This window comes from Rhinopithecus roxellana, chromosome 18 (genome assembly GCF_007565055.1).
Source record: "Rhinopithecus roxellana isolate Shanxi Qingling chromosome 18, ASM756505v1, whole genome shotgun sequence".
In the NCBI taxonomy this organism is placed as follows: Eukaryota; Metazoa; Chordata; class Mammalia; order Primates; family Cercopithecidae; genus Rhinopithecus; species Rhinopithecus roxellana.
The window spans coordinates 28,877,725-28,899,400 of record NC_044566.1 but is presented as its reverse complement, the minus strand read 5'-3'; the positions used below and the strand labels follow the sequence as shown (position 1 = coordinate 28,899,400).

Below are 21,676 nucleotides of genomic sequence, written 5' to 3'. Positions count from 1 at the left end.
AATAGACCTGGTGAGACATGACAAGGTCCTGAACAAAAGCACAAGCAGAACATTTGGTGAGAACAGGTTCGATGAGCCACATCTGAGCTAAAGTGCAGCTATTTGGTGACCCAACGAATATAGGGAGTGGGAAAAAAGGAGACTGAAGCTAATGCTATAGCTCTTGAGACACTGATGCCATCACTAAGATGGAGAGCATGAGATAATCATGCTTAGATTGAAAAAAAAAAGTGAGTTGAACCCAAGATGGTTACTGGAAATGCCTATGTGCTTGTGTCCAGTATGGAGTTGGAGTTCAGGGAAGAGGGCTGAAGAGAAAAAGAGATTCAGGGTACATCAACAAATAGGTGTTAGATGAAGCATGAATGAAATCACCCAAGCAGAACATACAAAAGGGACTGGAAGAAACAATTTAGAGTAGACAGATGGAGAATGAGTAAAGGAAACTGAAAAAGGTCATTTGGGGAGAAGAATTCAGGAGGCTCAAAGATGCATTGAGTTCCAACCTAAAAAAAAAAAAAAAAAAAAAAAAAAAGACTAATGCAGAAGAGTTTCAACATGGGAGCTAATAGTTAATAGTGGCAACTACTCAGGGAAGGCCTGTAGGATGAGGACTAAAAAGAGCCTACTGGCTAGAACAACCAGACCACTGATGAGAGTAGATTCAGCAGAAGACATAAGGAAAAATCAGTGTTAGCATGTCAGGCAGATATAAAGTGAGGAAGAAGTCTTTGAAGACAGATTTGGCTATAAATGTTTTGTTTTGTTTTGTTTTTTAAGAGGGGGGTTGTAGCTTGAGGAGTATAAGGTTCAAGGGAGGATGGCTTTTAGGATCAAGGAAACCTGGAGAATAGAAACAATAGAGAAGAGTCTAAGGAAAAAAAAAAAAAACACAGAAAAAAGTTCCTGGAGATCAGAGGAATGGGACAGAGATGAGCTAGGGGAACAGCTTTGGAAAGGGAGGGTTCTCACTTCCTCTGAAACAGGGAGGTACAGCCAGAATACAGAGAATGAGGGAGAGGAAGGTGAGTTTAAGGCTTTTTAATCTGTAAGTTACAGGCAATAAATATGCCGAGAAAATTTATTCCAGAGGCTAGAATAAAGAACCTTATGTAGTAAAATGCTGGGATGGCCACCACTGGAAACAAGGAAAATGGTTAACCACGAAAGTGACTGCCTGAGTGAGTCTGAAAAGCATATCTCTGGAACAATTCTAATCTCAACACAAGAGCTGAGATTGAAAACGTTAGCATATGCCTGCTCTATCATTCTGTAAAGGGTATTTATGTCTTACAGGTTCAGGTTTAGAGTGGCTGTGTGAGAGCCATATTGTTCATGGTGATGTCAAAATAAACGAATTTACCATAATTAAGAGGAAAAAAACCACTCCAGTGACTGAAGATTATCTTCCACTGGGAATTTTAGAAACCACCAGGAAGGTCCTGAGAAGAAGAGTTAGATGGGGTCTGGAAGGCTGTATCCAAAATCAGAGCATGGCCACAGACTAACAGTGGTCAAATATTTTCTGTAAAGGGATGGCTGATAGTATTATAGATTTTGCTGGCCATAGGGTTTCTGTCACACCCGCTCAATGGTGACATTATGGTATGAAAGCAGCCATTGAAAACACTGAAATGAAAAGGTTTTACAGAAGCATAGCTACACTTAATTTATATACACTGAGAGTTGAATTTAATATTCATGCGTTATGAAATAGTCTTGATTTCTTTTCAACCACTAGAAAGCATAAAAGTCATTTAACATTTTACATTTTAGCTCATAGGCCACACAGGAACAGGCAGAAAACCAGATATGGCTATAGTGTGCCAACCCCTGGGCTAACATACATTACCAGTTTTATAATGGTCACTCAGAAAAACGTGCAGGGCTGTAACCATAGCATCCGGTGCTGAGACACAGCAGGGATGGCTGACAGGATACCTCTTCACTACAGTTTTCCATAACATATTGTAATAAAGACCAAGAAAAGCCTGAAAGGACACTTGAGTAAGAATCCAAATGCCTGAGTTCCAATCTTTATCCTGCCACATGCTAGTTTTGAAATTTGGAGCAAATCACAACATCTTAAATGTTGCAGTGTTCTCGTTTGAAAACAAGTTATGTTTGTAGGAAGAAATAAACAGGCTTTTCATGGGTACAGGATGAAAGCCTGCAGCAAGCATTCACAAACAATAATACCTTTTTTAATGAAAAGTTATAGCAAGTTGTAGCAAAAACATACTACATTCTTATTTATTTATTAGTTATTTTTATTTTATTTTGAGATGGAGTCTCATTCTGTTACCCAGGCTGGAGTGCAATGGCATGATCTCAGCTCACTGAAACCTCCGCCTCCCAGGTTCTCCTGTCTCAGCCTCCTAAGTAGCTGGGACTAAAGACATGTGCCACCACACCTGGCTGTTTTATGTATTTTTAGCAGAGAGGGGGTTTCACCATATTGGTCAGGTTGGTCTCAAACTTCTGACCTCAGGGGATCCATCTGCCTCAGCCTCCAGAAGTGCTGGGATTATAAGTGTGAGCCACTGCCTGGCCAACATTCTACATTCTGAAAGAAAATGTTCTAGAAGCTAGGTAGGAGAAAAGAGTCTGTAGGAATTTTCTACTTTTCACTTTTCCTAATTCTAAAGAAGTTTAACCTAGTCCTCTCAAAACAATGCACCGGCTTCTTACGCTGTATCTACCTAGATAACTATGGAGACTTAGTCTTTCCTCAGTTGTTACCACCTCAGAAGCAAAACTGAACTGTCTGACCTTCAAAAGCTTGGTCAGGATAGGTCAACAGTTCTTACTTATTTATCTTGACTCTTAAATAATGATGTTCATTACCAGAGTTCTGGAAAATAAGGAAAAAGTAAGCGAGGCAAGGTTAACAGACTTTCAAGCCTTTTGCTTTTTTCTTTCTTTATACAATAGGCATGCAAGCCTCAGTTCCAAGCCAAACAGAGGAATTTAACTTCTAGTCCTTTATAAATACCAGTTACTGAATGGCCTAAGATCAGTGAAGGCACAGGAAACATCAGCTCCCCTAAGTAATTTTTATTCTCCCTTAAGCTGGCAGGAAGTTTTACCCAGAACACAGCATTCTGACCCAAACCCAGAAAGCACCAGGGCAGGAAAATCTCCATTTCCATAAACCATTCTCCCAGGTATAAACTTCTTAGGTGATATTATATCTTTACATACCTTGAGCCTATAGAAATTCTTGGCACACAGATGCACTCAAATGTTTGCACTAAACTTTAACAAAAGAATTCAAAAACCAAGGTGAAGACAGCAATTTACTGGTTCAGTCTTACAAACTCTGTCTGCACAGACTGCGATACAAGCTTTCTGGAAAGGCTGTAAGTTCACAGTAGGTAAGTGCTGCTGACTTGGCTCCAACCTGAGCAACCCTTCTGGAGCAGTAACATATGGCTTGCAGCTTATCCGATCCAGTATTTTTTATTGGGTAAACTTGAGTAGCATTAGTTTCTCCACAGTGCTTGACGACCTGATAAACAAGCATATGGGGTCTAGGAAGTCCTACTACTTTGAAGCAGATGTTCACAGTACTCTTTCCCAGACATGCATGAAATACAGAGAATTCAACTATAATGTATTTGTCAGTGTATTTACATAAGAAGGGTTGAAGAACTACTAAATGCACCTAATTGGTAGTCTTAGGGACTATTCAATCAAAGTAAGTCAGTCATCATACCCAAGTCTCACAGTCTTCAAATTTAGCAAAGCAAAACTTATCAGAAAGTTACTTTGTATCTTTTCCTGTAGTTCCCATTCATTCAAACTATGACAATGAATGTAATGATTTAAAAATCATTAACCATCATATATATGTATGAGTACCTATGATCCCAGGACACTACAGATACTCAATCTTTAAATTTCCAATTGTACTCAAAATGTAGCATTTTTAAAACATGATTTATATGCCATCTTTAAGAAATACCCAATGCAAGAGTTCATTACTTCATATGTAACTAATATCTAGAGTTAATGAAGAAAATCACTTTTGATATTAGGATTAAGCTTTAAAATATATTTAGTTTGAAAGTAGCAAAGCAGTTGTACACCCCTGACGATTGGGACATAAATGTTTCATAAATATTTGTTGAATGAGCATTACAAATTCCACCATGTTGCAAAAGGAGTACTATTGAATAACATTTATTCCACAGAAATCAGAGTTTTATAATTATTCTTGACACTAAGTTTAATAGGTCAAATGTTTCTTAAGTTTTAACAGGAAACATAATCTCAATGGATAAGGCATCTAATCATAATTAAAGGATTAGACCTTATCTACTTCTCAGATCTTAACCCACTGCACAATCGCACATTTAATGCTCTTCCCTCACGACTACTATTGGATCCTTCTGCGGGACTTCTCTCAACAGGACAACAGTCTCAAAGTAGAGCTGAAAAATAAAGGTCAGAAAGTTCAGGAAGTTATCTCAACTATCAACTTGTTTCCACTTAATCACTGGTCAAAACTGAAGATAAGACAACAGCTTTAAGCACACCAGACCAAATCCAGTATTATCCAGGACCAGAGTGACCGCTGCAACTTCACAAGTCATCCTCTAACTTCCCATCTGCAATTAATAGGGGAGATTTAAAAAAAAAAAAGTGGTAGTAATTATACTTCAAAGACATGTTTAAAAATTCCCTTTTATAGAAGCCATTTTCTCTTTAGGTCTGTGTGTCTGCTATAGTTTAAGTCAAACTTAAGGACAATAAAAATGGACACAGACTGTGAGAAGAGGGCTTGTGGAAAAGTAATAATTTAATCTGAAAAGAACAAGGAAGAAGAGTGATCTAATAATTTGTCAACGATGAGATGTTGTCAAGCAGATTACAGACAGCTGCTTCTAATTTAGACTACAGCCACAATGCAAGCTGACAACCAGCTAGAATAACTTCCAGATTCTACACTGCAATTATGAGGTAAGGTAAGCAATATGTTACAGAATCTAATTATATGAAGTAATAGGCTAAATAATCTCATGTCTGAAAATAGAGGGCCCTCCCTCTGAAAGGACAGACTAGATTTTTACTAAGAGTCTTCACGCCTATGACTGGGTAAAGTGTGGTGGCAAATCCAAGCCACCACACTTTACCCATTCAAATCTAAAAGCAGGCTTTTAGAAAGCACTGTCGGTTATTGAATGGAAGAGTGATGAGAAGAGAATTTGAATAATCCTTCCTCCCCAGTGTCTCTGAGACTAAAAGACTCTTCACTGAGATATGGCTTATCCCAGTAACAGCAAAGGCCTCTGACCCACTAATCTTAAGAGACGACGGAAAGTAAATAAATGAATTCAGAGTTCTGACCAAGGGAAAACTATCTTTGGCCCTAAAACTAACCCATTCCTGATTTTATTAAAATACCTGCACATAAAACAACACTAAAATATACATTAAAGGCCTAAAACAGGAGTCTCTTTTCCTTCCCCACCCAGGCCCACTTTCCACTGTTTTTCATACTTTAAATACAATTACATAATTAGTATATAACTTTAAATAGACAATAGACAAACCAATCATCACCTTCTTGGTGTCTGATTTCCTACCATGAAATGTTATTTAGTATATATGCACCTTCTCTGTATCCATCTCCAGATCTGATAGCTCTATTTTTACATTGTCAAGGTTTATTGGATTTTCATTCTGTTTTATAGCTGTGATTGGGATAGCTATAAGGTGATCACTAGATATGACAGGACCAAGGTAAAGAAAGTAATTATTTTGCTCCAGAACACAACCAACAGGTGAAGAACATTACAAGCCTGAGAGTCAATCACTCTTATTTCATCTTCATCTTTCTCAGCTTCTCCTAGGTCATCTCCGAGGTCACTGTTTTCTAGATCTCATGCGATCTTTTATACTTGTACTTTTCCCACTGTTAAAACAGTGTGCACAAAGGGTAACACTTTCAACCATTTTAAGGTAAAATCCAGACTTTGCATAACCAAAAGTTTCTTTTGCTCCTACACTTACTTGCTTTGGTACAGGATTATAGTTTGAAAATAACTTTCTTCCTTAAAACTTTAAAGATAATATTAATTTTTATCTAGCATCCAATATTACTTATAAAATATCTGAAGTTTGTTATACTATAGATAAATTCCTAATAATGTTCAAACGAAGGAGTAGTTTATCTTTAATTCTGGAAAATCTGAAATTCAATAACCAAGAGATCTAGGTGCATGGCTTTTTTTCATCTATCTTAGTTCATCCTGAGGATCTGTCAAAGAAATTTTCTTCTATTAATTACTAATTATTTCCTTTGTTCAGTATGTTCCTGCTTCTAGAGCTCCTGTTAAGATATGAGAGATTCTGGGTCCGTCTTCTTCTGTCCCCTCACTTCTCTCATATTTTCCATCTCATTTTGGTAGATTCCTTTGGCCAACTTTCAGAGAAGCAGCTTGGTTCTTAGCCCTGTCCATTCTTCCTTTAGCATTTCTAAGAAATTAAAAATGGCGAAAACAATTATGATTTAATTGTTTGTTTGCCCAGCAGCTATCCTTTTACTGATCTAACTTCATTTATCTGAAAATACAATAAAAATGGAGGACAAGACTGAGCATGCATATCCATGCACATTTATACAAGTACAGGACACACCCAATGACAGCAAATCCGCATTTCAAAAGACTAGTACATTTAAATATACTGTTCCTTGAAATACAACCTTACAACTATGACAGCAGAAAAAAATTAAACTCAAAAATTGAAAAGAGCTCCAAAACTCAAATATATGAAAGTTATTACTATACAGAAATTTAAAGCTCCCAAATATTATAAATAACTGAGAATATCAACAAATCAAACCCTTACGTTTCCAAAGTAAATTAAGTGTCACAAGAACTTGGCCACATTTTCAACTACCATTTCTCACATGTAGTCACACAAGAAATTCAGGATATTAATGAAAAAGAAGAAAACATTCTCAAGTTTATCTAAGACTCTCCTTTAAAAAAAATGCCAAAGCCTAAACCTACCCATGTTCCAAATAATTTCTAAAACCACTATTTCACTCTCCACAATTCACCAGATTTCAAGAAAAGGCTCTCCCTTCTGAGATAATTCAGGTAATATCCCGTAGCTTACCTGTTTGGTTATGTCACTCCTTTAATAAAAATTATTCAAATGGTTTTCAACCATTTTAAGATAAAATACAGAATCCTTAACTGCCCTGAAGATGCTGCACACATGTCTAGTTTCTAGTTTCATTTAGAGTCATCTCCCTCCATTACACCCCCACCACAACAGCCTGCCATTTCCTCACGTCATGTCCCACTGCAGCGCCTTTCCACTTACTATTGCTATCCTTCCTCCCCAGTGTCTCCGAGAGTAAAAGACTCTTCTCTGAGTTATGGCTTATCCCAGTGACAGAAAAGGTCTGGGACACACTTCCTCACCCCCTCCTCCTGTTGGATGGACGAACAGAGGGACACAAGGAGACAGCCAGCCAGACACACACACACACACAGACACATACACAAGAGTTACTGGCTTAACTCCCACTGACTCTCAGGTCCCAGTTGATGCCTCATGTCTTTGGGAAATCATTTTCTGACCATACTCCTGGGTTAGGCTGCCATTTGCTTCATCATTATGCTTCTTTTATGGGACAGGAAGAACAAAGAGCTGCTATCTGTGTCATCTGTTTTTCACACCAGAATGCATGTTCCCAAGGCCAGGCACTAAGCTCATCTTGCTTGAAACTGCACCCTGTATTTAGCACTACGACTGTACCTAGTAAGTACTCAACACATTTCATGTATTGTAATCATCTGATCAAGCCCCAGTGTTTCAGAAAAAAAGAGTCTAGAAAGTCTTGCTTTAAACCTGACTATTCTGTAGAGGTCCCAAGAAACAGGTACCAACACCTACCAAAAAAAAAAAACAAAAACGAATTTCACTACCATAGAGTCAAAGTCAAATTTAATCAACCATCACAGTAGTATGAAAGCAGCAGACAACTACCTTGGGAGAATCTCCATTGTTTTATTTTTTCCTTGGTGAAGATAGGTAACAAAATAGCATGTCAATAATAAATTCACCAGAACAACCACTATTGTTTATTCTGATAAACACTTTTCAAATCATGGTAGAAATACAAAGTGAATCCAAAGAAAAAACCACATGGAAACACAAGTACAAATTAGCAAAAGAAAAAGGGATTATTTAAGGAAATCTGGCAAACACATATCAGGTTATAGGGTATAATGGACTGACCCTGCAAATTTCATAGAAGCACAATCCCTGATTATCTGTCACTGTACTAAATCATTGCCAATACCGAAGTAAATGCATTGGGGCTATTCTGAACATAAGAGCAAAGCAACATAAAGATGTAATGAAATCCCAAAGCTATGACAATGCATTTTCCATTTTCAGCACACAGGAATGATAGCATATATCAGGAGACCCTGTCTCTGCACAAAAATTCCAACATGATTCCAGATTGTTCTTCCAGTGAGAAAAGAAATTCTTTACAAAGCTTACCCAAAATGAACCCCACAGACTAAGTTTTAATTTTGTGTTCCAAGTTTGACAGAGCATCTCGAGACTAGAAATATGAGCTGGTGGAGATAACATCTTGGACCAAGCAAGGAGAGACTGGACAGATTCCAGAAGACAGACATTTGATAAGCTTAATGTCTCACTTCAATCTGTGTGAATTTTAACAAAAGAAAGGGTCACTTGCAGAACTGTGGATTAGTCTACAACTTCCTTCTTCATCAGCTGATTTTGGACATTAACACTCCTTTATAACAACTAAAATAAGATTGGGAACTGATACCATATGAAGATAAAAGAAAAAATGAATGGGGTAATTTCTTTTCACATTTCCTTAGTATATAATCCCAGAGGAAATGACAGATGGTCATAGCGAAACATGAGCCAAGGATAGTAATTATGTAGGCCTCCACTATCTGTGAAAAGTACACCTACTCTGCTCAAATGTGACCTGCCCTGATTCAATAGTTACAGACATTCAAGTACGTTAAGCCAAGATAAGCTTTTATTAACTGGCCCCAAATTAACTAAGCCACATATTGGGCGTTTCAAATTACTTAGACAAGCTTTTGATCATTATTTGGTTATTTAACATCCCAGCCTCATGAATGAACTTACCAAAGACCCTAGACTAGCCTTATTTCAATTTAGGATATCAAGTGAGCTAATCCTACCCATGAAAGTTCTATGCAGTTTTGTTATTTTTATTCTAAATGGGTGGAGAGGGGTAGAAAGATGGGCCAGTTCAAAATGGAATACATACAGGTCTAACAAAAAATAAAATAAAAACAACCAACTAAAGAGATTGTCTTGGATTTTCTATGATTGTTGAATAAACTACACTCACAAAACTTCTCAGTGTAAGATCCCCAACAAATAACCTTTATTTGTACGTATAGAAAACAGATACTCACCCTCTGCCAAAAAAAATACTTCGTTTTCTATAAGTATGAGTAGCCAGGCAAAGAGGATTCCCTGTATTTTAGGTTCAATTTCTAAATGAAAATCTTTACATTAGGAATGTTTCTGTATATCTATGTAGTACTCCACATTTCTGAAGTAATTTCTCATTCAATATTTCCAGAAATCGTTCTAAAATAGCCCTGTGAAATCTGCCTAAATGTCCCCACTTACTAGGCAAGGCCCTAGAAATAAGGGCCACCCTCTCAATCACAGTGGAGCAAGGATGAGGCATAACTATTAAGGTGAAAACTTCCACCATATTCACTCCTTCAACAATTACCATGCAACACCTACCGTGCAACGGGAGTTATTCCAGGCACAGAAAGGGTCACAGCAATGAACAAAACAGACTGAAACCCCCACGCTCAGAACTAACACTTTAATGAATACCACTCTGTTTTGGTTTGTTTAGGTTTTTTTTGGCTTGGCTAGTAGGATGCCATTTACAACACCAAATGTTCAATGAAAATTTTTGTTTTGTTTTGTTTTGGCCAACTTAAAAAATTTAAACATACTCAAATTAGTCAATTACAAAAAAAAAAAAAAATTCAGTACTTAAAACATGCTGAAAAATGTATTAAGCACTGGTGATTCAAAAATCAATTTTAGGTACAGACCTCCATCTTCAGGTGCTTAATCTATTTCGAAAAAGGCACATACATTAACAACTAAATAAAAAGTTCACAAAACAAGGTGCCTCGAAATGGAAAGCAAACATCGTTAGGACCATCTTCAAAAGAGGAAAACCAGCCAAGATACTGAGCTTTGTTGAAGACTGCATACTCAAATAAGTGGCCAGTGTTTTGGGGGGAAAAAAAGAGAGATTATTCCATTTTAGACTTTATTAGTTAACTTTATACTAGCAGACTGCAGATTTAGAGATGCCAGGAGATTTAACTTCTAGCAATGTTATTTCACTTTTAACATTACTTTCTGTAGATTATCCAAAAAAGCCATTTACACTATTCAAATACAAGGGGGAGAGACCTAATATTTGAGCCATTATCTAATCTAATTTACAAATATCTATTTCCTTATAACAACACTACAAAATAAATACAAATGTAAAAGAGGCTGACAAAACTTAAGTAACTTGACTGTGCTGACTACACGATACATAAGACTTTATAAATTGTAAAATTTGAGTATTAAAAGATCAGCTTGGAAAAGAGGATGATAAGTTTTGCAATTTATAATAAAAAGTTTCTTAGGGCCAAGCACTGTGGCTCATGCCTATAATCCCAGCACAGAGAGGCCAAAGTGGGCAGATTGTTTGAGCCTAGGAATTCAATATCAGCCTGGGCAACATGGCAAAATCCCACCCCTACAAAACATTTGCCAGGTATGGTGGCACACATCTGCAGTCCCAGGTACTTGGGAAGTTAAGATGGGAGGGTCACCTGAGCCCAGGGAGGTCAAGGCTACAGCGAGCCGTGATTGCACCACTGCACTCCAGCCTAGGCAACAGAATAAAACCCTGTTTCAAAAAAAAAAAAAAAAAGTTTCTTAGATCCAAGTCAATTAATATTCCCTATAAGAATTAGGGGCATTAGATACACATTAGTCATATGTAGGAATATACTATACACACTAAAAATAACTATCTTGTATCTTTTAAAAAATATTTAACCATTTGCAAAATTGTGGATGTGAAGACAACATATTTTTTAGCAGTATTTTAAAAACAGTGATAATGTAGGTGCTGTCTCCCTACAAAATTAAATCTTATAAAAATCCCTTTCCTTCATTTTCTTCAGAAAAAAACTTTCTGCCGAAGGGCAGAATTCTAATAAGCTTGTTCTCACAATCTCAAAACAAGGTTTAACTATGTCCCATACATTCTCTCATAACTTAGCAAGTTTTGTTATCTAGATCCAGGGTCAAAAGTTGTCAGATACATCATGAAAGCATTTTGAGGACTCTATGAAATCACAAAGGTAAGCAGCAAGAAGAGAAATAGGCCTGGGACCTGCAAGAAGTTACAATCCAGATGAGCTCATTAGCAATTGTGCAGTTAGAGACAATCTTGGGAGAAACGCAGCCAGATGGACCTACAGAAACCAACCTTGACAAACCCTTACTCAGATGGCTTCCTGGGTATGCTTACTCCATAAACAAGGAGGGACGGCTAACTTGCCACCATGGCTAACTTGCAGCCAAGAAAACAGCCTGGGCTAATGGCCTAGGGTAAAGAGGAAATAAGGTAGAAGAGGGTTTAAGACCAGCTCCATCCACCAGAAACATTCTGGCTCCTCACAACTATGCCCCTCTCCACATTTCCTAGAAGGGAATTAATCTTACTTTCTGAAGAATTTTCTTTTCAAAACATGAAGGTCAAAAAAGAGGAACCAAGTTTCAAAAATATTTGCTCAAATATTACATAAGCAGCATCTCATCTGAAGCTCCAGGCTCATATTAAGGAACTTCTACCTATCTGTCAATGAAAGAGTTAAGAGTATGAGACAAAAGCACAAGGCAGAGAAGAAGAGGGTAAAAAGGAGAGGGTAGCTTTATCCTTTGTTTACCTCTCATCACTCCTACTCATGACTGTGAATTTCTTAGTGAAGTGTCTTTAATTTCTGTGTATATAGAGGGAGATGTATAACTCCTAAGGACTTCAATTAATCACCTTGGAACAAAATGTGTAAGATAAACAGAAACTGATTGTTTTAAAGTAAACATGCTTGTGAATAGGAAAGCAATACTGCAAGCTGATACTTCAACTGATGCTAGTCTATGCCCTGAATGTCAGAGGTGGATAATAAGGAAATGTTGCAAGGACCCCAACCCATTTTAATTATTCAAAACCAAAACTGAAACAGAAGTAATAGTGACATTGGATTAAAAAAAAAAATTAAAACATTCATTTATTTTAGCAACAGCAACTATTTTGTGTCAGGTACCCTTCTAGGAGTTAGAGAACTGGTGCTCAACAACACAAAGTCCATTCCCTTGGGCAATTTATATTCAAATGAAAAGAAACAACCTAGTCTCAAAGAAAACACTCAGTAATATCTGTTACTCAAAAGTGCTGACTGCCCAAGGGAGAAATTAAGTCTAAACAAAAAGAAAAATGCTTTATTAGAGAATTATTGAAATTTCAAAAATACGGAAAGCTCGTATTATTCCAATTAAATCTTTATACTATGTTATGAATATAGTGTGGGTCAAAACCATAATTTTTGGTATCTGTCAATTAACCATCATTGACAAAGGACCCCCTTAGTTGGAAGCCAATAAGTCTTCTTCAATATGGGGGATTAACTATGAATTCCTCCCTATTCTCTTATAAAACCACACTACAATAAGAGTTAAACTCAAACTCGTGTCAGCCCATAGGAAGACTGAACGGGACAGGAGACAATTATCACACCGGGGATGGTCACAACATCTTAGAAATGAACAGCGGAAACAGACTTGGGTTTTGACATCCTCTGCTCTATGGCCTTAGAGCAAAAAGAAACTAATAAGAACCTGGCAAGTTTCTGGAATCACAGGTGCGAAGTACCACAGCGGGTAGGGAGTTCTGTGGTGAAGTGAAAAAAACCTGATAACTGAAAATCTACAGGAAAGCACTGAAACCCTCCAGCTCCCCACCCTGCCTGCTCAGGCAACTGCTCCTCTCCTACTTTTATCAAAGACAGGCTTCATTACCTGAATAAACTGAAACAGAAAGCCACTAGATTTAAGGATACAAACACAAATAAAAGTACCTTACAGATCTGGAGGACTAAGTGAAAATCTGAATACTAGAAGGTAAGCTTAACGAGGGCAGAGACTTAATGTCTGTGCTGTTCACTGATGCATCTCGGTCACCTACAATGGTACCTGGTACATAGAAGTCACTCAACATGCAGCAGAAGAGTTTAGAAGATGTGTGTTTTTTAAATCTCTAAGAAAGTAGAGCAACAACAACAACAACAACAAAATCAAGAATAGAAAGCGAGAGAGAAAAATATAAAATTTGAACATCAATCCAGGCAACTCTGATCCACAGGAGTATGTGGAAAGAATAGAGAAAACAAGGGCAGAGGGGCATGAATACGAAGAAATAATGCAAGAAATTTTGCAGAACTAAAGTTTCTAGCACACACAAAATAAACGAAATTTCAGAATACCAAGAATAAAAGACAATATTCTAAAATATTCATGTTATTTTAGGCAGAAAGGTCACAAATAAGAATCAGAAATGAGAATGGTACTGGACTTCAAAAGCAACCCCGAAGCTAAAATATAATGGAATAATGCCTTCTAAACTCTGTGGGAAATGGTTTTTAACCTAGAATTCTATACCTAGCCCAAAGAACAATCCTGCATAAGGGTGAAAGTAGGAATAAAAATGTTTTCAAACACAGGAGGTTCTCAAACTTTACCTCCCACATATCCTTTTTCCCTCTACTCTCCCAAAAAAGCAAATGCAGAAATAGTCCTTTCTTTTAATGGAATAGAAAGGAAAGTATTTGTATCTCAGAAGCAGGTAATATAGTACTGAAGAGGGGCCAGAGGAATTCCCAGGATAAGGAAAGTAAAGTCCCATCATGATGGCTCTTCAGAGGCTAAAGATGACTAGTTCCAATTAGAGTAAGAGAGCAGGGCACTGCCCGAAGGAACAGTAACAAAACAAAATTCTTGGATTCATGTGTCTCATACTGTGGATGGTTCATGAGCAGAGTTTGGGGATAAATTAATGACAAGGACCTTGTCTTATAAATTATAACAGCAACAACAACAACAACAAAACTAAGCGTCTTTTTCCAATTAATTCTTTAAAAAAAATGCTAGATGGGCTGGGCACAGTGGCTCACGCCTGTAATCTCAGCACTTTGGGAGGCCGAGGTGGGTAGATTACCTGAGATCAGGCATTCAAGACCAGCCTGGCCAACATGGGGAAACCACATCTCTATTAAAAATACAAAAATAAGCCAGGAATGGTTGCGTGTACCTGTAATCCCAGCTACTCAGGAGGTTGAGGCCAGAGAACCCCTTGAACCCAGGAGGCAGATGTTGCAGTGTGCTGAAATTGGGCCACTGCACTCCAGCCTGGGCACAGAGCAAGAATCTGTCTCAAAAACAAAAAAGTTAGATGGAAAAAGGAATGATAAAATATTGCATAGCTTGAATATAACTTTCTATCATAACAAATACTGATGTCCCCCAAAGCTGGTAAAAGGTTACACAGAAAGGACATGCAGAGAAATAATATAGGAGTGAGGTGTAAAGGAATTAAATCTTCACCATCTAAAGTCAAAAGCCAATGGATAATGTTTAAAATGAAAAATTCAAAGCAATAGCCATATAAACATGGAATTTAAAAAGAGAAGTAAACAGTAAAACCAAAACAAAGAGCTTTTCTTAAGTACATCTGGGAAATAAAAGGGGCATAACAGATTAGGGCAGCGATTTGATATTTGTCTTATAACAGTTGTAAGACTATTTTTTAAACTATAGACATATTTTATAAAATATACGTTGAATTTTTTAAAAAAGAGAATTTTCTCCAGTACACAACCTAATTGGTTACTTCTCATCTCAACAGGATTATGGATTATGGATCTCTGGAATAAAAACATTTAGTCTCACAGCAAAAGAAGTTTTGAGTTTATATACAAATTAAGTAAAAGACTAATTTTGGTTTTGAAAAACTCGTTCTCTAAGCTTTTACAGGACGTTTAAATAAATTACATCATGAACAAAACTGCAGTATGCAGTTCACATCCTCATGACCTCATGATTCTGCCTGAGCTCCACATCAGTGAAAGGAAAATCGGATAACGAAGCACTTAGTCTAATATCTCAACAGCAACCACCAATTAGGATTATTTATACTTAAGTTTCTCTTCTATTTTTAGAAAAAAAAATCTAACCTTATATGTAAATCTATCTAGTGTGCAAATGACGTAAGGCTGGGGTGGGTAAGGCCAAAGGTACCCCGAATCCAGCCCACTCCTGCTTTTGTAATCATTCACCAGCTAAGAAAGGTTGTTTTTTTTTTTTAATATTTGGGAAAAACATATACATTTTGTGACATGTGAAAAACCACACAAAATTCAAATGTCAGTGCCTGTAAATAAACTTATATTGGAACACATCTTCATTCATTAATTTCTGCATGGATAATTGTTTTCTGGGCATGGCTAAGTTGAACAGTCATGACAGAGATTATGTAGCCCACAAAATCTAAAATATTAACTGTCTTCTTTCAAAAAGAGTTTGTTGACCCCTGACATAAAGGGCTGTAATTCTGAATTCAATTTGAATTTCACTTCAAATTATTGAGCCAAATTCTTATATTAAAATATAGATGTAAGTCACTGAGTCAAGGATTAAGTAAGGAGACTTAGGAATGGTCGATATAACCCTTCAAAGAGTTAAGTACAAAGGGATTTAATGGGTTGTGTATTAGTCTGTTCTCACACTGCTATAAAGATACTACCTGAGACTGGGTAATTTATAAAGAAAGGAGGCTTAATTGATTCCCAGTTCCACATGGCTGGGGAGGCCTCAGGAAAGTTGCAATTACGGCAGAAGGTAAAGGGGAAGCAAGGCACGTCCTTACATGGTGGCAGGAGAGGGAGAAAGTGAAAGAGTGAGGAAGTGCCACACTTAATACCATCAGCTCTCACGAGAACTCCCTATCTTGAGAACAGCATGGGGGAAAGTGCCCCCATGATCCAGTCACCTTCCACCAGGTGCTTCCCTCTATATATAAGGATTACAAATGGAGATGAGATTTGGCTGGGAACACAGAGCCAAACCGTATCAGTTTTCTTAGATCACTGAGGTAAATGGGAACAGAATGAATACTAGAGCCCCCAACTCTGAGATGGTTGCTCTGTTAGATAAGCATCTATCACCAAAGTTTTAACCCTAACATGCCTTTGTCCCTACACTGCTCTTCAACTTTGCATTATTAAGCCACCCGTTTCATTTTACTTAAAATGTTAATAAAATACACTATTTCATCCCACCTTCCAACTATTTAAAACAGATTTCTGTTGATATTTACTTATGACCATGCCAATACGGCAGTACAGAATACTGGTTAAGTATGGAGTCTCTGGTGTCAGAGAGACCCTGGCTTTGACTCCATCCCCGAGTATCATTCTGCCTTGTAACACTGCTAACTTCTCTAAACTGAGTGTTTCTCACCTCTAAAGCTGAGTTCAGTTAGACTGAATAAGATGAAGGATGTCAAGAATGTAAAGGTAATGAATGTTACAGAATTAAGAGATCTAGAATCATTATCTATTATACTTTTTCTTATGTCCAAATATGTTATTCGTTATCCTCGAAGGGCTTCATGGGCAGTGTTCTCAAGTATCAGTGTACATGAGAATCACACTGGTGAACCTGTCAATGCAGACTCCCCAACCCTACCCTCAGACAATATGATTCTTCAATCTGGAGGCTCTGGAATCTGTACTTTCAAGCTCATGTATGATCTGGATGCAGGTGGTCTATGGAATAGAAACAGTGTTCCCAGAGGATGAAACAGATGCCCAGAGGTTAACAGACAAGTCAAAAGCCTACATAATTACAGCTTCAAGTAGTTCCCTGCATCAAACAGCAAGGTACCACTCACTTATTTTTGTTGCTTTTCCAACTGCCCTTTTTTAAAATTTAAACTTCTGTTAGGCTCCATAAGTTAATTAATGTTACAGGTAATATGAAGATTTCTTAGTTTTTAAAGGTTAGCACTTTCAGTTATACATCCAACTAAATGTTAAAGGCATTCAATAAGGTCAGTACTCAGATCCCCAGGAAACCCTGTTTTCTGCCTTAGAAGTCAGCCATACAACCTTGTTACTGACCCCAGAGCACTGAAAACTGACCATTTTATTGACTGGTGTATTTGCAAACAGAAAAATAAAATAAAATAAAATGTGTGTTCCTACACTGCAATATAAACCAAAGCAAACTAAAAATATGGCTAAAAATAAGCACAAAACTAAACACATCCTACATTGAGAAAGCTTGATGTGTAATACATGTGAAGCTAATTGCATGCAACAGCTGCACCTCAGGGTAAGAATTTTCAATTGAAATGTTTATTACAAAACCAGCAACAAAAGTAGCACAGAGAGTGACAAGAGTTGGAGAATGTAAATACACACATTCACAATTACCTTGCTCCAGTCTAAAGCACAGGGAACGTCTTGCTGCTTCCATCTCAGGAGTTGGGTTATCTAGGACATGTCTACACCATTGCAAAGGAGTCAGGGATTTCTCTGATGAGGTGAACGTCTTTGAAGAGCCAACGTATAACCTTAAAAAAAGAAATCTACATTATAGGTATGATATAGGTACACAGAGAGTACCTCTCTCTGGGGAAAGCAACATGTATTTAACAATTTCCATAGAAACACAACTCATATTTGATCACTTCAAAGTATCAGAAATAGTTTTTAACAGGCAAATATCCCCAAATAGAAGATGACACTTCCTGTAGCCTGGTGAGAAGAACTTCCAAAAAAAGGTCTAATAATTTTTCCCCCTAACTGTGTGTTTCAGCATCAGAGATCAAGGGCTTTTCCTTTTTTTTTGACTAAACTAGCCCTAAAAAGGCACTATCATGATCTTACTATCTCTACTGACATGTCAAGAAATAAACATTTTCATCTTTCTCTTTGGCAACAGAATCTTTTGTAAACTTGGGCTAATGAAGGGAAACATGATATGATAAGGCAAATCTTGTGTATTTTTTAAAAATAAGTCTAAATACCCGTAAAAGCCAGTCAGTTGATTCTTTGAACCCTTACATAATCACATATTTCTCCTGTCTCAAATCTATACTAACCTTGGTATACGCTTCTTTTTCATTAAAGCCAAACAAAGAGCTTTAAAAGATATGTTTTAGGAAGAGTTCACTTTTAGCACCTACACCATTACACAGTAATGGGTAGTATGCAAAATAACTACCCAGAAGCACTGCAGGTTATAAAAAAGCTTCTCTCAATAATATGTCATATTAATGTAGATTTTAGAATATTTTCAGTGATAGGGCTACACGAAAAGGTTTATCTTGAGGAATAAGCAAGAGTTAACTAAAAAAGAGGGAAGAGTGAATTACCTCCCTGAAACTGCTGGCTCTAATACATGACACCTCACTATTATAAGCTTACATTAATTATAAATCTAAAGTAATCTTCCTTCCAACAAAGCTACCACAATTCTAATATGCACATATTCTTGAAATAACATACTTCATTATTCATACTTTTACTGTTCTAGACAAAACGTTCACCTATTAATCTATCAGTTATCCAAGCTGGTTGGGGAATGCACTATTCTTTGGTAAATTATTCTTATAGACCAGGGATTGCCAAACGTTTTCTGTAAAGGGCCAGCAAGTAAATATTTCAGGCTTTGTAAGCCACATGATTTTTGTCACAACTACTCAGCACTGCCATTCCAGTCCAAAGGCATCCTAGACAATATGTAAGCGAATAAACATGGCTATGTTCCTTTAAAATTGATTTATAGACACTGAAAGTTGAATTTCCCATAGTTTTCCATTCTTTTTATTTTTTTTCATCATTTAAAAATATGAAAACATATCTTACCCACCATACAAAACATGCAACAGCTCTGATTTGCCCTTGTGACAGTTTGCTCACTCCAGTTACAGATGAGGACTCTAAAATATAGATCTCAATGGATTTAATTGTAAGTCCAATATATGATTTTTTTCCTTAGAGTGTGTTGCACAGTCGTGACTCCATCAAGAGTACATCAGTTAAAAATTCATATTATTGGGCCCCACCTCAGTCCTACTATGGCAAGATTATCACTTACCTATGTAGGTAATAATCCCTTCCACTTCCTAGGAACATACCCTAAACTGTCGGGTACAGGCTACTTCTCCCTGCTCACAAGTATAGGCTAGTCTAGGCCAGTTATTCTCAATGTCTCATGTCTCAAAATTACTTAAACATCTTGTTAAGACAAATTGCTAAACCACATCCCTTAAATTTGATGCATAGGGTCAAAGAATCTGGATTTCTAAGAAGTTTCCAGGTAAAGCTAATATTACTGGTCTGGAGACTACATCTTGAAAGGCACTGGGCTAAGCCAATCACGGTATTTTCATTGTTCCCCTTTGCCTATGACTGGTTTAGGCCCAAGCCCCACATACAATCCTAGCCAAAAGAAACTGAGGGAAAATCATCTGATGGACTTGCGGGCAAGTTTTTCCTTATATTTAAAGGGAGGGGGGAGTGTCACAAAAGACTCAATTATATGCTTCCTACGGGAAATGCACCTTAAACATGGGCATACAAATGAGTTAAAGTAAATAGCTAGAAAAGTAATTAAAAATAAAAATAAAAAACTACTCACAAAGAAAAGTCTGGGACCAGAAGACTTTCCTGCTAAACTCTACCAAATATTTAAAGAAAACATCAGTTCTTCACAAACTCTTCCAAAAAAACAGAAGAAGAGGGAATACATCCTAACACATCCTATTAGGGCAGTTTTACCCTGATACCAAAATCAGACACTACAAATTAAGAAACTAACAGCCAGTATCACACATGAACACAGATGTAAAAAGTCTAAATATTTCAGTAAATTGAGTCTAACTTCACCATTAGCATACTTCACCATTAATAAGTGGGGTTTATATCAGAAATAAAAAGTCAGTACAAATTCAAGCATCAATATAACTTACCAGATTAACTAAAATAGAAAAAGTATATAATATCAATAGAAAAAAAAAAGCATTTGACATCCACTCCTGATAAAAATTCTCATCAAATCAGAAACAGAAAGAAACATCCTCAACCTGATTGAAGGCATCTACAAAAACAGCATAGTGAAGTAAAAGGCTGAATGCTTTGCCTGTGATACCAGAAAACAGACACAGACATTGGCTCTCATCACTTCTATTGAACACTCTGCTGAAGATCCTAGCCAGTGCAATCAGGCAATACATTAAAAACATTTACATTGGAAAGAAAGAAGTAAATCTGTCTTTATTCACAGATGACACGATCATCTATGTAAAAAAAATCTGAAGAATCTACAAAAATGATAATAGCATAAGTGAGTTTAGTAGCAAGATTATAAGATACTAGATTGATGCAGGAAAGTCAATCGTACATTTATATATATTAACAACAAACAAATTCATATTTTTAAAATTTCACTTTTCATTTACGATAGCATTTTTAAAAAAAAAACCATAAGATGCTTAAGGATAAATCTGACAAAAGATGTGTAGGACCTGAACGCTGAAGACTACAAAACATTCTGAGAATTAAAGAGGACATAACTGGAGAGACATGCCATTTTCCTAAGAAAACTAAATATTAAGATGTCAATTCTCCTTAAATTGGTCCACATAATTTGCAAAATCTCAATTGAAATTCCATCAGGCGTTTTTTGTAGAAATGTAGATGATCTAAAATTCATATGGAAATGCAAAGATCTTAGAATAGCCAAACAAATGTTAAAAAAGAAATGGAGAGCTATACCACTGACTGAAGCTCATGACAATAATGAAAACAGTTTAGTGTAGCATAAAAATAAACGGATCAGTGCAAAAAAATAGCCTGGAAATGAAACCACACATATATGGAGGATTTTTAGTAAAATACAATTTAAAGGATAGTCTTTTAAATAAATGGTGCTGGAACAAAATGGGTATCTATATGTGGGAAAAAAAAAAAAAAAAAAACACCTTTGATCCACAGTACAAACAATATCCAACACTAACTCAAAATACAGCACAGACAAACGTAAAACTTGAAACTATAACACTTTTATAAGAAACCAAAAGTAAAAGTATTTGTGTCCTTGAGTTGGCAAATACTTCTTAGATACAATTTATAAGGCTGAAAATATGATCCATAAAAGAAAAAAATATCAATTGGACTTTATCAAAATTAAAAACTTTTCTTTTTGAAAGACATTGCTAAAACAATGAGTGATAAACCACAAATTGGGAAAGACATATTTGCAAATCATCTCTCTACCAAAGAACTTTTATGCAGAAAACATGAAACTACAAATAGTAAACAATTCAATTTTAAAAATAGACAAAAGGTTCGATTACACATTTCACCAAAGAAGACCTATTAACGGCAAACAGCTATATGAAAAGATGTTCATCATTAGTCATTAGGAAAATAGCTAAAACCACAATGAGATACTACCACATACCTAT

General features: G+C 36.6%; 1 protein-coding gene across 1 annotated transcript in view; it reads right to left on the bottom strand.

Annotated features, from left to right (window-relative positions):
• SLAIN1 (SLAIN motif family member 1) overlaps positions 1 to 21,676 on the bottom strand; it is a 66,039-nt gene that overhangs the window by 27,782 nt on the left and 16,581 nt on the right. Inside the window, 1 exon segment of the mRNA XM_030922340.1 lies at positions 17,637 to 17,776. Within this exon segment, the coding sequence (XP_030778200.1) occupies positions 17,637 to 17,776 (140 nt within the window).